At 40.2% G+C, this 24966-nt stretch overlaps 1 protein-coding gene across 4 annotated transcripts in view; it reads right to left on the bottom strand.

Moving 5' to 3' along the window:
- Nucleotides 1-1989: 1989 nt before the first annotated feature.
- The window catches only part of ZDHHC20 (zinc finger DHHC-type palmitoyltransferase 20), a 71933-nt gene continuing 48956 nt past the window's right edge, over nucleotides 1990-24966 (bottom strand). For 2 of the 4 annotated variants that reach the window (XM_042456878.1, XM_042456877.1), the window contains 8 exons: nucleotides 24200-24320; nucleotides 20722-20757; nucleotides 17215-17347; nucleotides 16259-16385; nucleotides 13117-13206; nucleotides 12340-12455; nucleotides 12034-12113; nucleotides 1990-11618 (listed from right to left, as the gene is read on the bottom strand). In XM_042456878.1, the coding sequence (XP_042312812.1) occupies nucleotides 12076-12113; nucleotides 12340-12455; nucleotides 13117-13206; nucleotides 16259-16385; nucleotides 17215-17347; nucleotides 20722-20757; nucleotides 24200-24320 (661 nt within the window). In that variant the 3' untranslated portion in view covers nucleotides 1990-11618; nucleotides 12034-12075. The remainder of the gene's footprint in view (nucleotides 11619-12033; nucleotides 12114-12339; nucleotides 12456-13116; nucleotides 13207-16258; nucleotides 16386-17214; nucleotides 17348-20721; nucleotides 20758-24199; nucleotides 24321-24966) is intronic. The other 2 variants (XM_042456880.1, XM_042456879.1) reach the window with 1 other exon arrangement.

Here is a 24966-nt window from a genome sequence, read left to right on the forward strand (position 1 = left end):
CTGGCGGAGGGCAAACGTTGTCCCCATCTTCAAAAAGGGGGAAAAAGAGGATCCCAACAATTATCGTCCAGTTAGTCTGACATCAATACCAGGAAAGATTCTGGAGCAGATCATTAAACAGAGAGTCTGTGAACATCTAGAAGGCAATGCCATAATCACAAAAAGTCAACATGGGTTTCAGAGAAACAAGTCATGCCAGACAAACCTAATCTCTTTCTTTGATAAAATTACCAGCTTGGTAGATGAAAGGAATGCTGTGGATATAGTATATCTTGATTTCACTAAGGCCTTTGACAAGGTTTCCCATGATATTCTTGCAAACAAGCTTGTAAAATGTGGGCTAGACAAAGGAACTGTTACATGGATCTGTAACTGGTTGACCGGCCGAACCCAAAGGGTGCTCAACAATGGCTCTTTTTCCTCCTGGAGGGAAGTGACCAGTGGGGTCCCACAGGGCTCTGTCCTGGGCCCAGTGCTATTCAACATCTTTATCAATGACCTGGATGACAGAATTGGGAGCATACTTATCAAATTTGCAGATGACACCAAATTAGGGGAATAGCTAATACCCCAGAGGACAGGATCAAGATTCAAAATGACCTGAATAGACTAGAAAGCTGGGCCAAAGCTAACAAAATGAAATTCAACACGGAGAAATGTAGGGTATTGCACTTAGGGCGGAAAAATAAAATGCACAGATATAGGATGGGTGACACCTGGCTGAATGAAACTACGTGTGAAAGGGATCTAGGAGTCCAAGTAGACTACAAGTTGAACATGAGTGAACAGTGTGATGCGGCAGCTAAAAAGGCCAATGCTATTTTAGGTGCATCAATAGAAGTATAGTGTCTAGATCAAGAGAAGTAATAGTGCCACTGTATTCTGCTCTGGTCAGGCCCCACCTAGAATATTGTGTCCAGTTCTGGGCGCCACAATTCAGAAAGGACATTGAGAAACTGGAGCGTGTCCAAAGGAGGGCGACAAAAATGGTGAAAGGTCTGGAAACCATGCCCTATGAGGAACGACTTAGGGAGCTGGGGATGTTTAGCCTGGAGAAAAGAAGGTTAAGAGGTGATATGATAGCCCTGTTTAAATATTTGAAAGGATGTCATATTGAGGAGGGAGCAAGCTTGTTTTCTGCTGCTCCAGAGAACAGGACCCGGAACAATGGGTGCAAGCTACAGGAAAAGAGATTCCACCTCAACATTAGGAGGAACTTCCTGACAGTAAGGGCTGTTCGACAGTGGAATGCACTCCCTCGGAGGGTGATAGAGTCTCCTTCCTTGGAGGTCTTTAAACAGAGGCTGGATGGCCATCTGTCAGGGATGCTTTGATTTGGATTTCCTGCATGGCAGGGAGTTGGACTGGATGGCCCTAGTGGTCTCTTCCAGCTCTACGATTCTATGATTCTATGATTCTATAAGTGGTATAGTGTTGCTGTTATTGAGTTAGGAAGTGAGGAAGATATAAATTCCCAGGCTAGTGTATAAGCTGAGGACCCCTCCCCATCTCAGGTGATCAGCCTTTACCAATCTAGTACCCTCCAGTTTTGTTGGATTACAATTCCCATCATTCCCCAGCCACTATGGCCAAATCAAGATGAGTTTAGTCATCTGGAATACAGTATGTTGGGAAATGCTGCAAGAGGCTGTGCCACGAGAGTGTGCAAAATCAATGCTGTCCTAGTTTATTAACCATTGCCAGTTACCATGCTTCCCCATCTTTTTTCATGTCTTATTTAGACTATAAACCTAGGGGCAAGGAACTGAGAATTTCCAGACTTTGACCCAAAGTTAATAGCACAGGAATTCAAAATAGAAATGGAGCTGGGGCCATACCTTTCCTCACTTGTGTAACATTTTTAAACCTAGAGTCCCAGCTTCTAATGTGTCCCCCCCACCCCCCCAGGTGTTGTCCGCACTAATTCATGCCACAAGCAAAAATGGTTATCACCACCATTGATTAGAAATGTAGTTTACATCAGCCATCTTAATTTCAAGATATTTATTGATTTTTTTTGTTTTGCATTCATTGTTTCATAATCCATTAATGTATCACCACTTTGGCAAAGGGCTTAGATGATGCATTTTAAAACTTGAACAGGAATTATAATTAAGACATGAATGGAAGTCTGAATTTTGATATACAAAAGACTCAACATGATCTAAAATTATTATATCGGTGGAAAATACACATGAAGATATTACAAGGTGCAGTTAAAAATATGAAAATTTCAGGCAAAATGATCTGTATTTTTGTATACATCATTTACTTATAAAAGCCCATTTAAAAAGTCACTCTGAAATATTAAATTATTAATGGCAATATGTTTTTGTGCATAGGAATATTCCTATCTGCAACATAAACTGATGCATCATTCACATTATATATCCTCTAAATAACCTCATACCAGTTTAAATTTGAATACTTGCAAGCTTACTTAGTACAATGGAGATACCTATATTTTAAGTAATATACTTGCATATATCTTTGTCATAAATACAGTGCAATGCATCTGACATACCCACTGGCAAACACACAGATTGTGGCAACCTTACTCATATGGCCATATAATTTACATTGGGAGAAATCGCTATAGACTGCCTACAGTCCTAAATCATTTTCCTGAAAGTAATCTCTGATGAAATCAGCAGAACTCCTTCCAGGCATATGCATTTAGGGCTGAGGTAAATGGCTGCAGTCCTTAAACCACTTGAAGTTCTTTTAGTCTAATTTTTATTATTTCCCGCCCCCCCCCCCCCCCAATCTACAGTATTATGCAATGTATCCATTTGATATAGATTATTAGTATTTTGGTAAAAGAAACAAGATCCAGATGAAAATAACATGTAGTCAAATAATGAGCCTTTTATCTCTGCTGGATAATCTTCCAAAACCCACTTTCAGTAATTTATTTGTAAACATGGTCAATTTCTTTCTACCACTGACAAGATTCAAGTAATATTTGGAACACATACACTGGATATGAAGATATGTTTTTATAATACCAATACAAAAGGCTGCCTTGGTAGGTAGTTATGATATAGCCAGACACTGGCCATTTTTCTTGACATTATTTTATGAAACGATGCTTTCTCACTGATCCACTTGCAGAAAATACTAGTTGTGAGAATAGTTCATTAACAGAAAAAGTTAGAGATCAGGAAAGGCTTTCTAGTAAACATGGTTTCTTGGAGGTAAAAACAAAAATTATTGGGCATCCTATCACATTTTATTTTTTAATTTTATTGTATTTTATTTATTTATTGTATTGTATTTTATTATCTTTATTTTTACTGTTGTAACCCGCCTGGATTCCTTGTGATTGGGCGGGCTATAAATAAATTATTATTATTATTATATTATTATTATCAATGATTGGTTAGCAAATTGGATGAGGCCAGAAATGTACTTACACCGGCATAATGCAAACTCTACTAGTATAAATGTGCATATAATAAATGTGCATGTAAGTTGCTTCCAAATACACCAATCCTCTCTGGCCAACAAAATGCTTTGATGAGAAGACTGCAATATACCCACCAACATATCTTCCAGTGTAACAAACTAACTTTACACATGTTAGTCTTTGGTATAATTTTGCAATACGAGTATAATACCCCACGTTAAATCATTAACACTTTAGAGTTCCTATAGCAAAGATGAGCCACTTGTAGCTCCTTGCCTGGTTTTGTGGCATCCAGTAGTTTCTCTGCACCACTAACTTGTTTCATTAAAGAAAGAATTGCCTGCTGAGTATACAATTCTCCCTTAAAATAAGGTATGCTCCCACAACAAAAAATAGGTTTTAGGAAACCAGACTTCTTGATTTTCTGGTTGGCATGGTAATCCAGCCTGTGGGCTGGTCCACAGAATGTGGCAATCCCTTTATTATATAGTTTTACTAATCATTGATGGAGCCTTTACAAAATGATCTGAGGACTGCAGAATAATAACCTAAAATATTAAATATTGACAATGTAGTTTTAACCCCCCCAATAACAGTGAAAAGGGGAATGCATTAGCAGAAATATGTGAACATCTAACATTCACTTAAGTGCAGATGGGCCTTCATTCCTATGTATACTGAACAAACAGAACCCTGTTATCCATTCATTTCATGTCATCTGCATGTCTGACCTGCTACAAAACATATTCTGCTGCTGTAGTTGATTCATTAACAAATTCGATCCCAGCATAAGTGTGTATGATTTGGCTCCCAAAATTCACTTAAATCTCATTCTATTATCCTTTGAAGCTGAGGATCACAGCACAGGAACTCAGAACAGGAGAAGCAAGGTAAGTTTTTCCACCTAGAAATTCCCTTTGAATGTAAAGCTCCTAGGTGATACAAAAAGTTGCAGGATCACTTTGTGGGCCAGATGGAACATAACTAGTCCAACATAACCCCTACTGCCTACAAAGTGCTGGTGTGCCGCATAAAGCTTTCTTCTGCCCTCATCCTTAAGTGAGTGATAGTTCACTGCTGAGAATAGGGCCAAGTCCTTTTATTTAGGTAAAGGAGCAGAGGTTAGCATTAGCACCAGCAGCCCTGGGCCTTTTACAAAGAGAGCACAGAATCTAGCTCTGAGTTGAGCTGGTCAAAAGGGCAGCACAAACTTTCCCCTCAATTTTATCAACACAATCACAAAGCATAGGAGAAACAGTCCAACCCCCTGCCATGCAGGAAATCAGAATCAAAGCATGCCCAAAGGAGCATTGGGGGGGGGGGGGTTTGCAAAGATAGTAAGGGAGTCACAAAGCATAGGAGAAACATAGAATCATAGAGTTGGAAGAGACCCCAAGGGCCATCCTGTCCAATCCCCTGCCATGCAGGAAATCAGAATCAAAGCATCCCCAAAGGAGCGGGGGGGGGGGGTTGCAAAGATAGTAAGGGAGTCACAAAGCATAGGAGAAACACAGAATCATACGAGTTGGAAGAGACCATTAGGGCCATCCAGTCCAACCCCCTGCCATGCAGGAAATCAGAATCAAAGCATGCCCAAAGGAGCATGGGGGGGGGGGGTTTGCAAAGATACCAAGGGAGAGTAAATCACAGTCACCAAGCAGAGGAAAATACATGCACCAACCAACCTCTTCAGTGGCTTGCTCCAGCTGCCTGGCTGGCTGGCTCTCTTTCGCTTTCCTTTTCTCTGCCGCCTCCTCCTTTCCATCCCCTCCACACTCTTCTATTCATAGAGGGAGGCGGAGAGAGGAGGGCAGAGCTAGGAAAATGGAGCCAGGAGGGTGAAGGGCAGAGAGAGAAGGGAGGAGGGCGGAGCCCATTCGGAGGGCTGGCATGGCCCTGCAGCCCTAGAACAGGGCTGCAGCAAGCGCCCTGGGCCTCCTAGAATGGATGACGGCACCTATGTGACCACCGATTTGGCAGCAAATGCAACGAATGGTGGCCAGTGTTCATCGTCGTGTGATAATGTTTACAAGCTGATTGTCAGCCTATGGGTGCTAACATGCCTCTACATCACTGTATTGTTTGTGTACGTGAGTCGACGCTGGAATGGAAATGGAGGCCTCCAGCCCTTACCAGCTCAGAACCCAAGGAACAATCAACTTAATGGTCCAGGTGGCCTTGGTTTGCAGCAGGGGAACATTGCAATGCACCTTCCAAATGCTCGACCATGGCAGATCCCAACCCGAAGACGTGGTTTGGAAGTCCAGCAACAGCCTGACCAGCACCCGTTCCCATTCCACCCCTAGCTGGATCCCACTGTGTGTACTGTTACATACAAAAGAACCACTCCAGCAACGGACGGAGTCCAAAAAAGCAGAAGGATAATGTAAATGCAACCAAAATTCGGCTGAATGGAAAGAACAGTGGGGCTCCCCACGAGCTGAAGGCTCTACTGAAAGAGAAAGGGGGCTAACCTGGACTGTGGGATTGAATCCCTTGAAATTAATGAAAATGGGGCCCCAGGATGACGTAGAGGCCTTTTTAAACACCTTCGAGCGGGTCTCTCTGGCAGCTCAATGGCCCCGGGAGCAATGGGCTCTTATCATGACACCTTGTCTCACTGGTCCCGCACAAGAGGCGGTAGATACTATGTCCGTGGAGGACGCCAAAGACTATCAAAAGGTCAAAGAAACAATACTTCAGACTTTGAATATATCCGAGGAGACCTATCGGCGGCGCTTGAGGGAATTAAAATGGAGGCCAGGCCTGCATCCCCGGACTTTGGGGCAAAAGGTTAGAGCCTGTGGGTTAAGGTGGCTCAAACCCACAGAACGTTCAGCGATAGACGTGGCCGAAGTTGTGTTGGTAGAGCAGTATATCACTGCCTTGCCCTTACAAGCCTGAAATTGGATAAGGTGCCACCGGCCCAAAGATCTGGAGGCTGCCAGTTGATGGAGGCTTTCACAATGGCTGAAGAAAGCGAAGGGGCGCGGAGTGGTAGAGGGATGGAAGGCCTCCAGGTCAGAGGGGGAAAGACCGCGCCAAGCGGGGGCCGCGGTGCGGGTCGAGGATTACTGAAGGCATTTCCCAGACCCCTGGAAGGAGCTCCAGGAGCGAAAACGGAGTTAACGGAGACTAGAAAAGAGGGTGAAGGGGCAGCTAAAGACTTGGCTCGTCGTCCGATAGTGTGCTTTACCTGTGGCATGGAGGGGCACATCAGACGAGACTGCCCAGTAATGGAATGCTCCTGGGCTGATACCTGGGAGGCATCACAGGTAAGAGAGAATGCTTCTGCACCTCGCGTAGTAGCTGCACGGGTAGAGGGACAAGAAGTGAAAGCCCTGGTAGATTCAGGCTGTGGTCAAACTTTAGTTAGGGAGTTTCCTGGAAACCAAGAAACGGGCTGAGTGAATGTAAGGTGTATCCACGGAGATCTTAAGCCTTACCGCACAGTCTGGGCCCAAATAGAAGTGGGAGGGCGAAAGAATAGACTCTGAGTGGGAGTGGTACTGTCCCTAAGATGGGAGGTGTTGTTAGGTAGGGACTGGCCGGGTTGGCGGCAATTATTGAAAGAGACTGAAGCTTTAGCGGGGGAGGTTGGCGAGGCAGTAGAACTAGATGTGGGAGGAGTGAAGAGAGCCCAAGTGGTCGCTTGGCAACAAGATGACCCCACCTTGGGGGAAGCTTTAAGGCAAGCTCAGCTGGAAGGAGCAAAGGAAGGTCCTTGTTTCGTTCTAAAAGGGGATTTGTTGTACAGATTACCTCCAAAAAGAGATCCGGTTGGGGGGGACGCCCAGTTGGTGGTACCACGAGCCCTCCGGCTGGTGGTAATGAAATTGGCACATGAAATTCCCATGGCAGGGCATTTGGGGATGGAAAAGACAACTCACCGGGTAACACAAAGGTTTTATTGGCCGGGAATATTTGCGGACATAAAAAACTTCTGTCGGTCCTGTCCCCAGTGCCAACTTTTTCAAGACAAAGGTCCGCCAGGAGGTAAGCTAATGCCATTGCCCATAATTGAAGAACCATTTGCTAGGGTGGCCATGGATATTATAGGTCCTCTGGAGCAAGCGGTGGGAGGCTTTAAATACATTTTGGTAGTAGTGGATTGTGCCACACGATACCCAGAGGCGGTCCCTTTAAGAAACATTCCCGCCTCCCGGATAGCACAGGAATTGATAAAGATCTTTTCGAGAGTAGGGTTCCCTAAAGAAATTCTTACAGATCAAGGCTCAAACTTTATGAGCCAGACCCTAAAAAAAACGTGGGAGTTGCTGGGGGTACGGCCCTTTAAGACTTCCGTGTACCACCCACAGGCGAATGGCATCCAAAAAAATGGCCTCAGTTAATTGAATCCTTATTATTTGCATTTAGAGAGGTTCTCCAATCTTCTTTAGGATTCTCTCCTTTTGAATTGGTTTTTGGAAGAAGACCCAGAGGGATTTTAGACATCGTAAAAGAAGGGTGGGAACTGGAGGAACAGAGCTCCCAGTCAGAGTTGCAATTTGTCCTGCAAATGCGTGAACACCTTAAGGAAATAGGACAAATAGCTAGGGATAATTTGGCCCAGGCACAAGCAGAGCAAAAGTGGAATTACGATAAAAAGGTAAAAGAAAGGGAGTTAGACATAGGCCAGAGGGTATTAGTGCTTCTACCCGCTCAGAAAGCAAAATTATTTGCCAAATGGCAAGGACCTTTTGAGGTGGTCCGTAGAGTAGGTCCTGTAGATTATGAGGTGAAAATAAGTGATGTACCTTTAAAGAAATTTTTTTTTCATATTAATCTTTTGAAGGCCTGGAGGGTCAGAGAGGCCCTTTTCGGGGAAACAGATGAGGGGTCGAATGAAGAGGAGGAATGGATGATAGGACCTCAAGTGGAGGATTTCCGAGAGGTCGGGGATATACCTGTCCTCTCGCCTTTACAACAGGAACAAGTGGAGCAGGTGAGGAACTTACAGTCTGTTTTTCAAGATGTATTTAGGGGAGAACCTGGTTGTACAAGTGTCTGGGAACATGCCATTCAAACAGAACCGGGTACAGTGGTAAGGGTGCTCTTAAGGCCTTGGCCTTGGAGAGTACAGGAACTGATTAACAAAGAGGTGGACACGATGTTGGAGTTGGGGGTAATCGAACCCTCAGTTAGTCCCTGGAGAAGTTTACCGGTAATGGTACCAAAGCCAGATGGATCAGTTCGTTTCTGTGTGGATTTCAGGCAACTGAACAAGGTCTCAAAATTCGATGCTTATCCCATGCCTGGGGCTTTAAATTTATTAGATAGGTTGGGAAGGGCTCAATTTCTGTCTTCAATTGATCTAACGAAAGGTTACTGGCAGATCAAGCTTCATTCAGAGGACAGGGAGAAAACAGGCTTTGCCACCCCTAAGGGGTTATTTCAGTTCACGCGAATGCCTTTTGGTCTACATGGGGCAGCAGCAACTTTCCAGAGGTTAATGGATATAGTATTGAAAGATTCGTCCTTCTGTGCTGCTGCCTACATTGATGACATCATTATTTTTAGTGACTCTTGGGAAGAGCATTTGCAACATTTAACGTTAGTCTTAAAAGCCCTAAGGATGGCAGGACTCACCGCAAATCCCAAGAAGTGTGCAATTGCTTGTACAGCAGTGAAATACCTAGGGCACATAGTGGGGCAAGGGCAGATTAGACCCATGCCAGATAAGTTACACAAAATAGAGGAGTGGGGCATTCCTCAAACGAAGAAACAAGTTAGGCAATTTTTAGGTTTAGCTGGGTATTATAAAAGGTTCATACCTCATTTTTCTCATCTGGCTGGTCCTTTGACAGACTTGACCAAGAAGGGACAACCTCGAAGGGTTAGGTGGGGGAGACGGGAACAGCAAGCTTTTGAACACTTGAAAACGCGTTTGTGTAGCTTCTCCATTTTAAGAGCCCCGGACTTTACGAAACCCTTTATGGTGCAAACAGACGCCTCAGATACCGGGTTAGGGGCAGTCCTCTCACAAGAATGGGACGATGGGGAACATCCCGTTGTATATCTGAGTAGAAAATTGAAACCGGCAGAACAACGGTATGCCGCTATTGAAAGGGAGGCCTTGGCAATCAAGTGGGCGGTGGAGACGTTACGATATTACCTGTGGGGAGCACCCTTCCAATTAATCACAGATCACGCCCCGTTAACTTGGATTTTGTCCATGAAGGACACTAATCCTCGCATCACCCACTGGTATATGGCCTTACAACCCTACGCTTTTACTGTTTGTCATCGCCAAGGGCTCCTGCACTCTAACGCTGATTTTTTCTCTCGACAGGCCACCTGGACCACCTATTGCCCATCATCCCTCTTAGGCGGGGGGTTATGTAGTGGGGCAGGAGGGGATGAAGGGGCTGAGGAGGACCAGGTGGGAGAAGGAGTAATTGGACTTGGAAGGAAGGAGGAGTCGGAGGAGAGAGAAAGGGCGGAGTTAGAGGCGGGCAGCTTAAAAGAGGCAGGGCCAAGGCGAACGGGGAGGAGAGGACGCGGAAGATCAGAGCGGGAAGTAGCGGCCGAGCAAGGGAAAGGAGAGGTACAGCGGAGTCCAGGGAGAAGTGGGACACCTGTATCTTTAAGGAGGAGAGGGGGTAGACAGCGGCAAGGTCCCCACGAAGAGGTGCGTCTCCGAGACCCTAGAGAAGAGGGTGACTTTCCTTTCCCAGACGAGGAGTTGTAGACTTCCCGCCAGAGACCCACCTTGGAGGACGAGTGGTGGGATCCAAGAGGAGAGTGGTGGGAAGTCGGGCCCCTACCTCCCAACAAAGAAAAGTCCGAGACGGAACCCCTCGAGAAGTATCGCAGGGACGCTTCAGCCGAAGCCCGGGCTTCCTCGCCGTGAAGAAGGGAGAGATAAGTTTGGAGGACATTGTGAGGTCTATTTTTTTGTTTGGGTTGTTGACCTAGAGACTTTGCGTTGTTGTTATATGCCCAAGCGGTTGTTGAGGCTTAATTAAAGTGGACTTTGTTTTCCTGGCACACGTGTGTATCTGTTTTGTTCCCACGTGCTGCTAATTTGAGGAAGGTCTGATATCAGGATGCAGCCCAGCGCGGCGGCCCCGCCCACACAGTCCTAGAGGCTTCGCGGGCCGGATGCGGCCCGCGGGCCGCAGGTTGCCGACACCTGCTATAGAATAAGACCTTCTCTTTTGAGCTTCCTCCCCTCATTACTCAAGGAATGTTCCTGATAAAATCTTTGTGAAATCTATTCCCACTAAAAGCAGCACTTATGCGTCTCCTCTCTCATAAAGAAAGACAAATAAATGGATGACCTTTAGACTTGAGACTGAAAGAAGGCTAAGGAATCAGTCAGCTTCAGAAGGGACTGGTATACTGAGATTACCCGTCAAAAAGGTTAAGTAGTAATATTTAGGTAAACATATCTACAGGGGCAGGGAAGAAACTCACTTTACTGAACTACATTCCTGATATGGCTTATATTAAATACATTTTCAAGAAATTAAAATATTATTTGTCTTTTAAAAAAAAGTTGAGAAAACTAATTAATGTCCATACTTATTCAAAGATATAGCCTAATGTAGCAAATTGCTAAGAGGCCATAATTTGGAAGCATACAAACAAATGGAAAACTTTCCTTGTCTGATAATGTATTGCAACAAAGCAAAATGGAAGGAAGAGAACTTCAATATCAGAGGAATAAAAAGCCAGGGTTTGGGGTTGGCTGCTTAGCAACTTTCAATCAGTACCACTAGCTGCCATGTACTGGTAGTGGAGAAAACAAAAACACATCATGCTACTAGTGTGCCAGATGGTGTTTCAGCTACACATAACTACTGTGCATTTCAATGGCTGAACTCTACGGCTGCACAGAATACTTCCTTGCCTCCTTTGCCCCACCTCACTCCCATGGCACTGTCATCTCATGATGTTTGCAGAATCAGTCCCCTCCACCAGCCGGAATGCATAGGTTTTTGCACTCTTAGAGAGTCTTGCACACCCTTGCAGGGCATTTCCGGATTTGGCCCTTGTAGCGGCATAGGTCCGTGTAACAAAAATGCACATCAAGAATCTTAAGGCATTAAATGTCCCGCTCTGCAAGCGTTTATAAGCATCCACTGGATACCGTCAAGATTTCATTCTTCATATCCCGTTAACATGCTGGCACTGTTCCATTGATATATCAAGTGTCTTCCTTACAAAATTAAGTAATATCCAAGCACAAACATATTGTAGAAATCTATGTGGAAAACAAATTAAATGAGTGTAATAACTGGTAAAGATACTCAGAAACAGGAAATAGACAAGAGTGAACTAACTAATCTGCATTCAACATTTATTCTCATTCCTTGTATGAAAGGATGACTATGGTGAAGGCTTTCACCTAAATACTAACCCACACCTGGGCTCAAGGCGGATGCCTGCATTCCACACAGACAGCCTGCATGGGTGTTGTCTTGGCAACTAGCAATTGTATTACAGACAGAACCTGCTTCCATAGTTCACATTGCTACCTTTAAGTAATACTCCTTGAGTCTAGACTAAATATGTTTGGTGAATCATATATGCTTTCTTTCCCTTAAGGTTTTCAAAATCAAACCAGTTATACTGTGAAGTCACTATTAATTTCTACTTTTGAGCAGAATTTATCTTACCATTTCCCCCAACAATGAGAAGGATGGACAACAAAACCAAGATCAGCTCTCCAATGAAACTACAATATGCTTTTTTACACCTTAAAAATAACAAAGAGAAAACAGTATGAAGTGCATTATAGAGACTCCGAATGACAAATAGTTTGGGAGTGCTATTAAACTGTTTAACTGTTAATTAGAATAATTTGCATTAAAATTGTTCATGTCTACAGTCAAGTCTACTTCCAGATTTTTAAAAAAATGGAATACCAAAATTATGTTCTCACACAAATTATTGTAATCCATCAATCAGATCACATTCAGTACCTGATTTAACACTGTCATCTTCTGAACTGGCTTCTGCCCACTGGTTGTCATTTGCCAGCAGTCTATTTTGGGACTCACTGAGTGGCCGAGTAGGAAATGGCTGACTGGGACCAGAACTGAAAGTAGAATTATTGTTACGGATTGGATTCTATCACTCTTATATTTTACCCTTATAGTCTTCATTAAATAAACTCTATTCTAGATAACTACACAATATGAAACTAGTATTGCCATAATAAACGATGGTTTGATGTTCAATGAATGTCAGATTTGCATGCTCTGCCTTTCCTTCTTGCACAAGGAAAGGAAATCTATAGCTTACATTCTTGGTTGACAAAACCTCCCTTCCCTATAAAGGGAAGGAGACCGTAAATTCAGCTCACACTGGCTTTCATATGTAACAAATTATGAATAGAGGGGAAAGAAGAGTCTGAGAAAGCTGCTCATTATTGTTTGTTGCTCTGTATCTTCAATTTATTTCTGATTTATGGTGACCCTAAGGCAAATCTGTCACAGGGTTTTGGGGGGGTTGAGAGTGTGTGACTTACCCAAGGTCATCCAATGGGTTTCCATGGCCAAGCAGAGAAGTAAGCCCTGATCTCCAGATTCATGGTCCAATGCTCAAAACACTACACCATGCTTACTCTAGTCAACACTAATTGCAACTTTCTCCCATATATTTTTATAGATGCCAGAACGTGTTCCTACTCACTTGCAGAAATAGTTCAGTAAAATAACCTCCCTCCCCAAAACCCAAGGAGAATAAAAATGCCACACCTTTTGGCAGATTCATTTTGGCTTGAAACAGTAAGTTGCTCTGGATCCATGATCACCAGGCGGGTTGGAAAGTTGCAGCCATCTCCTAAGCTGTACAATAAAATAAACATGGCAGTATTAATATCTGATTAAAGATTAACAGTAATGTACACATTGGATTGCATCCAGATACAGTATTGGTTCATACAACTGGCCTGGTGGAAGCAGACTTATCCGTCCCCTTCTCCCAACAGCAGCCTCTCCAGTCTACTGAAAATGTTACAAGGAGGTTTGGGAAATGTGTTGAATGGAGTGAACTATAGAGGAGAGGGGATTTCTCCATATCAGAGACACCTGCAATGCATGGAGCCCTTCTATTCACAGAATGTAGATTCTAGGTAATGTTTTTTTTAAATAAGTGATATGAAGTATGAAACAAAATTCAGACAGACTCTGTGAATGCAGATAGTACATTACTCTGTAGGAACCTCTTTTTTTAGCTTCATCTAAGCTGCACTTAACTTGTATAAACACCATGGAAACACATACTGGTGAAACACATCATTAGTTTGTCTTCAGATGTCGATGAGCTATAGAATGTTTGAGTTGAAGATTATAGCTTAGCCTTTATAACTTCAACAATGCAGACCTTCAAATCCTAAAAATGTTTGGATTGCACATCTTTATAATTTTATATGTAAAGTGCAGTCAGCCTATTTAACTCCAGAATCCACAGTAGTGTTTTTATATGCCTCAGTGTGAGCTGGGGAAGCTTTCTTTTGTTTCCTCTTTCTCTTAAAACATAGGGTTGTAGTAATTGCTAAAGAAGCTATAAACTGCTAAGCAGATTTCTGATTTAGCTTCCTTCTGACTTTTGATCTGAAGTCATTCATCAATTTAATGGTAAATATCACTCGCTCACTCTTTATTTATTTAGAGTGAATAGATAGACCTGGCAGAACAATGGTAAATATCAGCAACCTGAACTGGGCTCAGACTGAATATGCAGCCAATACCATTCTTTTAACATTAGAGAAATATAATATTCTTTAGCTGATTTAGTTAGAATTCTGGTAGCTAGGTTTTTCACTAGTTAAAGCTTCTGACTACTCTTCAAGGGCAGTTTCACAAATAATATGTAGTAATAATCCAGGCAGAGCATTAGCAGAGCATGACTGCATGCAACTAGGTTTTCTCTGCTGAGAAACAGCTGCAGTTGAAGGGGCAATCAAGACTATTAAAAGGCCCTCTGCTTGGGTTTCAAATGATAATGCTGCTTCAAGGAGTCCATGTCTACACTGACATCTACTTTTTCAGGGCTATAACCATGTCCTAACTAGCCTTCAGTGAGATCACTACCAAATCCAGCAGCACTTCATCACCTGCACAGCCTCACCTGACTCAGTTAGCAGAGGGCAGCAGAGATGAGTATCATTAGCATACCCTGTAGTTGAAAATTCACCCAGTGGCTTCATAAAGATGTCAAAGCAACCCCACAACTTAGTTGCAATGGAATTGAACACAACACAGCCATCTATGCTCTCTTCTGAAACTGATCCTGAAGGCAGCATAGAAGAACACACACACAAACAACAGTGCTAGTCCAGTAAGACACAAAGACCAATGGTATCAAATGCCAATGAGTAGTCGAGAAGCAAAAGAGATTCCACCTCAAAATTAGGAAGAACTTCCTGACAGCAGGAGCTTTTTGACAGTGGAACACACTGCCTTGGAATGTGGTAGAGTCTCCTTCCTTGGAGGATTTTAAACAGAGGCTGGCTGGCCATCTGTCAGGGGTGCTTTGATTGTGTATTTCTACATGGCAGCGGGTTGGACTGTATAACCCCCCCTTGAGGTCTCTTCCAACTCTATGATTTTATATTTCTCCTGAAGTCACCCGTTCATCCCCATGGACACATGCCTGAAATCAGACTGAAAGAGATCTATACAATCCATTTCATTCAAAAGCTCCACTCCTTTTAAATAACCCTGCTCAAGTATGGCTTGTTTGTGACTCTGCAACAGTTGTTACAATATTCAGGGTCCAAAAAAGGTTTCTCAAGACCTCAAGTTGAACAAAGTGTTTCTTAAGCTTCCATCAAAGATGCCTTCAAAGTGGTTGGGGCCATTCCCTGTCACAAAGCTCAATAGCTCATATTCACCTTAACCAAAAATACAGCTTAATCCAGCAAGTGGTAAATTTCATTGTGTTAAAAGATTCTTACTCCCAGATGAAAGTGCCAGGACTTCAGTTTTCAGGCCACAATGCTTCTCAAAAAAAGCAATCTGTAGTGGAGTTTTTTTAAAAAATTCTGTCAGCAGCAAGGTTGTGGATTATATATCACTCATATTCTTTTCTAAAATGAACAGCACCAAAAGTTCTGAACTTTCCCCACAAGAGAGTTTTAGTATTAGCTCCTTAGTCATTCTGGAAGACCTTTTCTGTACTTTTTCTGGCCGTACAATAGCCATAGTATAGTGACCAGAACTATGAATACTATTTAAAGTACAAACATGTATAAAAGCACTATGATATTAGCAATCTTTTAAATTCCTTTCCTAATGTGGAAAAAATGTATCCAGGAAAAGAAGAATCTAAGTATTAAGGTAAAAGAGGTCTAAATAAAGCAAGGCTAAGGAACTTTTGTACCTCCATGTTTTGCACTACAGTTCCCTTAATGCCTTCGCACTGCCCAAGTTAGGTGGGGCTAATAAGAGATGGACATTAAAACATTTGGGGAGAGCAAAGACAGAGATAAGGGATAATTTATTTTAATTGCCCATTATGGAATTAGAACCCTGTAATAACGAGGATGTAATCTAGATTTTCTTTGGTTGTACTATGTCTACATACATTAAAATAAAGCAAATTAGCTATACATGATACATCAATTTTTCTCTGATCAGAGAAAGTATAATAAATTTAGCATTCAGGCTAATCACTGTTCAGGGATTATGCAATGTAAAATTGAATAATTTAATTTAATTAAGCGTCCTTTTCTGCCAGAAAGGTGGCATAGAAATAAATAAATAAAATTCTGAAAGATTTCTGAAATTGTAAACTGCTTCTAAAGTTCAAGTTAACTGTTTGCCATCCTCTTCTAATCACCAAACTCTAGATTTTACATTTTAAGACAGATTGTAACAATTTATGTAAGAATACCTTGTAAAAATGGGTAGCAACCAGTACTTTTTCTCATCTCCAAAAACTTCTTTTAGATTTTTGCTGCATCCAAGTGAGAAACCATTCTTGTCAGGTCCATTTCGAAACATTGGTGCCCGGAATGCTTCTGTATCATATACAATAAAGGAAACCAAAATAAAGCAACTAAGAAGGGAGGAATCTCCGCAACAACTGCAACACAATAAATGAGTGTCCTAAACAATACAATTATTCCCTACTAAAAGATATCAAAGGTCCCACTGATAAGACAAACCTGATAACTAAAGAATCATTAACACCCATTTTATTTCTTTTGACCCAAATATTTACAAATCCCTTAATATGATACAAAATAATTCAATTAGGAAATGATTTCATTTGCTGGATAAACAAACAACCACAAAACAGCAACATTTATTTCAGCAGGCAATAACAAAGAAAAACAAAAATATCCATCTTTCCTTCTAAACCCTTTCCATCTAAACCTTAACAGAGATGATATGTTCTTTTGTGGAATAAGGGCCTTGGGGGAAATCCAGAAGATTGAATACCACACTCTACACAAAGAGAGGTCTTTTAGACTTAAGAAGTCCTAAGCATAATATTCAACCAATTTCTTCTGAAATTTGGCAGGAGTGTCAAAAGTAATTTTGAAAGATGGTACAAAAATTGATTTTAAGGAGAAGATTGAAAATTTCTTCCCATGAAACACATTTTTGGTGTGAATGAAAACAATTTATGTTTCTCATGGTAACCCAGCCCTTTAGTGGATTCCTGAACTGGTAAACTCACTCAGAGACTAACCTTACTGCATGATTTAGGATCAGATATAAGCACTCAGTTTTAGCTCAAAGAGTTGTTTTGAGGATGAAATCAGTAGTGTAAAAACAAGAGTGACAAGTAACAATGACAACTGTTAATAATGATCACCACTACCACCACCACAATTTACTAACCTATTGTTGATCTGTTTTTGCCAACTAGCCAACAGTGGTAGCTAAACAATGACAGTATGCTGATGAAGAACATGGCTGCCACAAAGAAAAGGAAGAGAACATGGAATTTTGCACGAGTATCTAACAGTTCATTCTGGGGGGAAAAGAAAAAGAAGTTTAGTATTAACCCCTTTTTAACAGCTTTCTGATCAACTGATACTCTCATACAGAACCACCTCTTTATAATAAAACAAATTATTACTATATTTGAACAGTATTGTGAGCACATTTATTTACTTATTTATTTAAAAAAATTATTGATCAATTTCTCCCATCAGGGTCCCCAAAGCAATGTACAATGTATTATATATAAAAATATTATTTTCAAACCAATTCATGAAACCAGTTTTTAAAATTAAGGGCCAAATGGAACAATACAGTTCCGATTGATATGCCCTTAAAGGCTTCTCTGTTAGATCACATGAAAACAATATATAACTGTAAGTCACAATGCCTGCTATTAGCCTTTATCAATAATTTATGTGTATGGAGTATCAATGTAAAAAGCAACAGTGAAACTTTTAAAATTCAAAGAACAGAGCAATACCTGCTGGATTTAATCCCACCTCCCCACTACCATTCCCTTTTCTTTGTAGGTCATGTCATTTAGATTGCAAGTTTGAGGGTTTAACAGTTTGCAAGCCACTCTGAGAGCCTTTTTTGGTTTAAGAGTGGAATATGAATACTCTAAATAAATAAATATGTATGTATGTATGTCTTTTTTGGGACCTTGTGCACCAATAAAGGACAATTGGTCATTTCTTCCTCTCTTTAAATGACCAAAGCTGTCCCATGACCGACAATTTTGCTGCCTCAGACTTCGCCATAGCCATTCAATGGCTGGTGGAGAGTGTAGGGGGTATCACGGAAATATCTGGTATGTCCCCCATAGCCAGACATGGAATGATTGCATCTTCTACTAGTGTTCTCTAGAGGACCCTTGAAGATCTTAGTATCATTGGTATGTGTCTAGTTATGAGGCTACAGCTAGGCATTTCTCCGATCCCTATGGACACCATCACCCCTAAATGGCTGGGGCAGGGACCAGCTAAATGGTTGAGAAGACACAGTATAGTCTCACATGTATAATGTTTACACTAAAATCTACATTATAAAATCTCACCTAAAGTATTTTAGTGTGACTGGATCCTCCCTAACTACAGAAAATGAAAGTTTGGCCTACATTCTATTCTAAGTCCCATTTAGATTGGATCTACTGAATCAAGTTTGGCTTAAATCTAATTGATAATCCCAGTTAAGAGGAGGTACAGAATCAATGGTAACTTGATAACTCAACAATTATATATGTTCCACTGACTGAAAAAGTATGCTCTAGTGGGGAGTAAAAATAGGATTCAGGTGTTTCTTCCAAATAAATGACTAATAAAAGGACTCAAAGATAAATTCACTGATTATTAGAAAAAATAAATAAACCCAAAGTAACTCACTAGCTTTTAGCTTGTTCAATATGTGCATTACTTCAGTCTTGTGAAGAATTTATAAATAAAGGATTTATAGAAAAACTAAAATTATTAGGGGCATAGACTGAGCCAATGAAGAAAGATTTAAGCAATTCTGGTCCTTTAGTACTTTTTAATGTCACTGTGCCACCACAAGCCTATTGAACTGGCAGCTGTATATTTTCAGAATTGACACAAAGGTAGTAAGAGAGGTTTTATATACAACTATACAACTGTGCTAGTGGTGGTTTTCAATCCATCAGAGTAAGGCTGGATTTCAGACAAAGAATATATTAATTTGTGAGTGGCATGAAAAGAAATCTGAAGTATTTGGTCAACAATAGAATAATTTAAACTAAGCAAAATTAAAAACAGAACTGAAAGCTATTTGACTGCCCTTGCTTTTGTATGAAAAGAAGATTTCACACACACTTCCAAGAAATTACACTTAATTTATCATTGCTGTCTGTTATTTACTGTTTTATTTCATTGTTTATTGTTTTTATTGCTTCACTGTTGTATTGTTATGCAGTTTTGACTGTCATCTTGAATAATATGCAAGACATAGAAATGAAGTCGTTATATAAATGAATGCTTAACTGGTTTTTAGCAGAAAATTTCACAAGACTGCTTGACCAACCTAATGCCAAGAGAGAAGTGATGAGCTAAGTGACTCCCTGAATATTTATTGCTATAAAAGGGAATTCTGAAGGAATTATGGGGATAAGAATGGAAACAAAGTCAAATTTACGTCTTTGCCCTCCTCCTGGAACAAACTGAGCCTACAAATTTCTGTGCTAATGCCATATCCCCCCCCATCCCCTGCAGACTGATGTGGCAGAAATGGAGGCAAGTTCAACCTTGTATAGATTATTGCTAGGAGTGGATCTTAGATTATCGCTAGGAGTGGAGCTTAGATTATCAATCACCAAAGAAGCATGCTGTTTCCCTTAGTACATTTCCCCACTACTGCAGTCCCTTCTGGGTTTTGTCCTTAAATCAAGTTTGGGGCACAGAGAAGAAAAGCACCTTGAGGTGGCTGGCGCATGGCCCATAAACAATTCAAAGAAAGGACTGGGCTGGATCTGTGTCTTCATATCCAGGAAACAGGGACTATCTGGGCAAGAGGGAAGAGGAGAGGCCATACTCATGTCTCTGTGAGCAACAGTTCCCCACAGTTCTTATAAAACAGGACTAAGTATGGAAATTAATGTTGTTGTTGTAAAACCTCAAGTCATTTCTGACATGGCAAACTTAAAATGAAGCTATCATGAGGTTTTCTTGGCAAGATTTCTTCAGAGGGGTTGGTCACTGTCTTTGTCTGGGGCAGAGAGAGTGTGACTTGCCCAAATGGGTTTCCATATCTGAATAGGAATCAGACGCCTGGTCTCCCTTGAGTTGTAGCCCAGCACTCAAACCACTACATCACACTAGTTCTCATAGAAAATAGACACAAAATATTATTAAAGCTTAAAATATTTAGACAAGGTTAGGCTTCAAACAATTTCAATACAATATATATAGGTAAGAAGGCAAGAATTATAAAGGGAATTATGTATAATTTGTTGGTTTTTTTATATTGAGTACGAGCATCATTTAGTGAGAAAAATTATTTTACTAAAATATTTAGTTTAATTAAATCTGTCATATATGTTCAAACTACAAAAACATCTCATTATATACTTAATACTATAGTTACCGTGGTTACATATGTTCAAAAATCAATTCTTTCTAAAAGATGACCTTTAAAATAAAATAAAAAAAGCACATGATTTGCCTTTTATTCATAGATTTAGATAGTTTAACATCTACTTCTCACACACTTAAGAGTAATAGCTTCTTCCTTAGGATCTCTACAAATATGTTTTAATAGAATAAAATATATTTTAATTATAATATAGGATAATATAAAAATAGCACAATAGATGATCTTATGACTCAATATTCAAAATTAATGTATAAAAAGTGCATACTAGAACACTAGACTTCATCTTAAATTGCATTTTACCTTTGGACAATTCTCAGCAGATTTCCTGCGGCAAAGCTTTGTGCAAATAAAGACAATTTATTAAATAACTATAACTCTCTGAGGCTATTGCTGAGAGACAGTAAAAATGCGGTTAGAAAATGGTTTCTGCGTGCACAAGGTGTAATACGTGCAGCATTCAATGGCAAGTCTACATTCACTGAATGAACATGTAAAGGTGAATTTGTGTCTGCACAGTGAGACTGAAGGGATAACTGATTTTAATGGTGTAGATTCAGGACGCACCATTAAAATTAAGAAAGTTATCAACTGTTCTGATTTTCAGTATCTGAAGACCTACTCTGAAGCTAATCTGTTGTTGTACACAAGATCAGGAAATCTTCTGGAAGTTAATGTCTATAATTTGAGGCCTTAATTGAAATTTGTTAACCAGCTATGAACTAAAGCATTTTGATAATATGACGTTCTTAGCAATATTACATTTTAAAAAATTATTTGGAGAGTAACATTAATTTACAATGAAGTGTTTAGTTCATCAACTAAAATTGCTTTGAGGCAATGCTATGTTATTTTATTTTTCTTCCTTGTTGTACAGCTTAGAAGAAAGGAGCTGTATCAAAAATCTTACCCTCAAATCTATTAAAGAAAGGCCAAAAAACTACATCTCTTCGTGCATTTGAGCAGGGGTGATAAAACTAAAGCTCTTTCAAATGCTGGACTGAAGTCCTACTATACTTATCATAGGCCACACATACTGGGGCTGATGAGGACGGGTATCCAATGATACCTGGATGAACAAATGCTCCCCACTCTGTCCTTAAAAGCAGCTTAAGTTGAAGAAATTCTAACCAAACTGTTTTAATACCTTTTGGGTGAGGATAATGGCAATTTAAAATTCATGTACCTGATAAAAAGACAGAATTAAGTATAGCTAAAGCCATCTTTCCCCCCTAAAAGAGTTAAGAATATAACAGAAATGATGCACACACACAAAGTGAACTGCCTAGAGAATATGCAGCTTTCAGATGAGAGTTGGCAAACCAGTGGCTTTCCAGATGTTGCTGGGCTACAGCCCTCATCTGTCCTATCAGCAGGAGCAATGATGAAAGTTGATGGGAATGCCAATCTTACAAGAGCTGGTGGGCTACTGGTTCATCAACTCTGATATAAAGGTTCAAAACAGAGTGCAGAAATAATCCAGTTTGAGACTGCTTTAACTCAGTGCTAGGGAATCCTGGGAATTGTAGTTTATTGTGACCCCAGAGCTCACTGACAGAGAAGGCTCAATGTTTCACAAAACTATTTCTGCAGTATGTTTTGGTCTGAAGACTTGCTTTCAAATTCTCTTGCTTTAGAATAACCAATACAACTACTTTAGAACTATTTGACCAAAATATGATCACATGAAATAAGTTTACAGTTTTAAGAGCCTATTATTTGCAACAGCCCCAATACAGGTGTCCTTAATTTGTTGTACTATGTGCATTTCTCTATGGCCCGAAACACACAGACCAAATAAAGTGGCTTCTGGCTGCTGTGGGAGCATGGCGTTCAAACAACGCATGCCCCCAAAGCAGTCGGAAGGTGCTCCGATGCCATGATCTGGATTGGACCAGATCAAAAAGGAACTGGAATAATCCGGATCCTGGTGGCGGCCTGCTTTGGAAGTAGTCCGTGCAGTCCTGGCACAATTGCGACTGGAGACTGCTCCTTGCTACCCATCTGCTTCACCCCTATTGCTACACAGCCAAATTAGTATCTGAACTCTTTCTTTTTGGAATTTTCCCTATAGTGGCTAGGCTTAACTGAAAATAGCAGTTTTCCTACAGCTAAGAAGTTGTCGTTAGTTTCCTCATGGACTTGTAACTTTTCCTTCCATGGTTTAAAAACAGAAGTAAGAGCAAAAGCCAGCCAAATGAATGAAAAATGGTCTTACTGAATTTTAAAAATAGAAATTCAAAGACAAAGTAGGGCAGAGAGGGCCTAAATCCTACTGATTAGTCCCATGTTGAAGGATTTAGGCAAATATCCATATTTATGTATAGTCAGATTATGTTAATGAATCTATGTTTTTAATTACATTATTATTATTATTTATCAGTTTTGAATGGCAAATTAATGTATTGTTGTGACTCAAAGAAACAGGAAAAAATACTAAATTCAGCTGCACTATGACTTGACAGTTTTCACTAATGTCAATGCAACTAAATCAGGAGTATTTACAAATGTTCTTAAACTACTTTTAGAGCACTGGTTTTTTATAGAGTCCCATAACAGTACCTTCTTTGTTAACAGTGATAGAAATGATCAAACACAGATGAAAATGGAGGTATCACAAATCTAGAGAATGAAAATTCATCAAAATTCCCCTCCCAAAAGAGAGAATTTAATTTTAAACTTAATTTAAACAGACATATACAGTGGGGATGTTCTACAACAATTTAGGATACAGACTGAAGCACAATCTTCAATAAATAATGGTAAGCACACTTCTATGGGTATTTTCTTATTGTCCACTATCAAATGCATTAACATTAAAACAAGAAAGTTGCTTCTCTAAATTCTAGACATTTAGACTGTTCCAAATGTAATAGCTATGTTTAATATAAAAGAATTCTACAAATAAAATTAGACCTGGCTACACAGCTCTGAAATTCTCAGAATACTTATAAATAAAAACAGTACAATCCATGATTTAAAATCATAGCCTGTACTGATTCTGGTAGAGATAGTTTGCAAGTTCTAACAGGCTACAAGGAGTTCCATGCTTATTGTGGCATACTGAGAAAAAGCAGGAAATGGGCAGCATTTGTAGATAAAAGACTTGTTCATTAGGGCTAAGATATATACAGTTAAGCCAATTTTACATCTGCCTGTGCCTTACCCAACATGTAAAAGTTCACATGGGTCCTAACATCTGTCTCTGCCTAACTCACTGCCAGAAGGGTATTGTGAAGATAAATAAAGCAAGAACCTTCATGAAATATTAAGAGGTTAATTTTTACTGTAACTGGGTGAAAATATATATGTCCTTTTTTAAACATGAGATGCATACATATACTGCTTGTGTGATGAGGCATTTAAAATTTGGCTTGTTAGCCATTCTGTCACTAAACAAGCAACTCTCTTATATTCTAAGGATGTTAGTCAAGTCTTTTCTGAAAGACAGCTGTGAAAGTGCATAGCATTCAGACAACATGCAGCACCACAGAGATGATCTAGCTTGTGGTATATAATTTTGTATGCTACAGCATAACCAATAGGAATTCTTTTAAGGCAGTGATTTAATAAAAGTTTAAATCATAAAATTTGACCAGAGCAATGAAGATCTTAATATCAGTCAAAATTAAATGAGGGTAATGTTTGTATTTAGCAGATTTATATTACTTCAGCCATCTCAAACTGATGATGGTTATGTGGTATGTCAAAAACGAAAGCAGAGTGCTTTTTAGCCTATATTATACACACAAAGCGGATAAGGTCTGCTAAAGAAACTTACTGTCCAAAACTTTATGAAATACTGGAGAACTGTAGCAGCAACAAATAGACAATACAGGAGGGAATATAATAAGAACAGGAGGAAAAACTTGTAGTTTGAAAATCCCACGCAGTTATTCACCCTAAAAAGAAATAAATAAAGGAAAATTGCTAAGTAATCATCTGCTTCCTTCTACAGTAGGAATATGTGGCTCCTCCTGTTTTGTTTGGCAGCCCACAAACCTTTGAAACTATTGATATGTTGCAGATATTTGAGGATGCAGTGGCATGAGGAATTGGCATTTTCCTTTTGAACACCCTGTACCAGTCAGTAATATAGCTTCAATTCATTTTAATAAAAAGGACTGCAACCTTAACCTTGTAATGTGAGAAATATGACTTGCTATAAAAATAAATCTAATCTAAACTTAGCCTTTGACAATGGACCAAGCTATATCAATGCAGCATTTAAATTCTCCCAGAGACAATCACTCCAAGGGCAGGAGCGTGTTGGTTAATATAACTACACTGATGCAGGTCGAATGGGTGAAGTAAGAATATAGATGTGCCACCACAGAAAAACAGAGAAAGCCAAATCTGTTAACATCTGGAGGGGAAGTTTCCAGCACCCAAGCAGCATATTTCTGCAGTAGTAGGATGGCCTTGAAGATACAGATGTTCTCAGAGAGCTGCCTTAGAAAACTGTCCTGCACCTTATAGTTACACTATAGTAACACTGGTATAGGTACCAGCTCTATTTATTACTGTCCTTGGCTAATCTTGTAGCAT

This window comes from Sceloporus undulatus, chromosome 3 (genome assembly GCF_019175285.1).
Source record: "Sceloporus undulatus isolate JIND9_A2432 ecotype Alabama chromosome 3, SceUnd_v1.1, whole genome shotgun sequence".
NCBI classification, from domain to species: Eukaryota; Metazoa; Chordata; class Lepidosauria; order Squamata; family Phrynosomatidae; genus Sceloporus; species Sceloporus undulatus.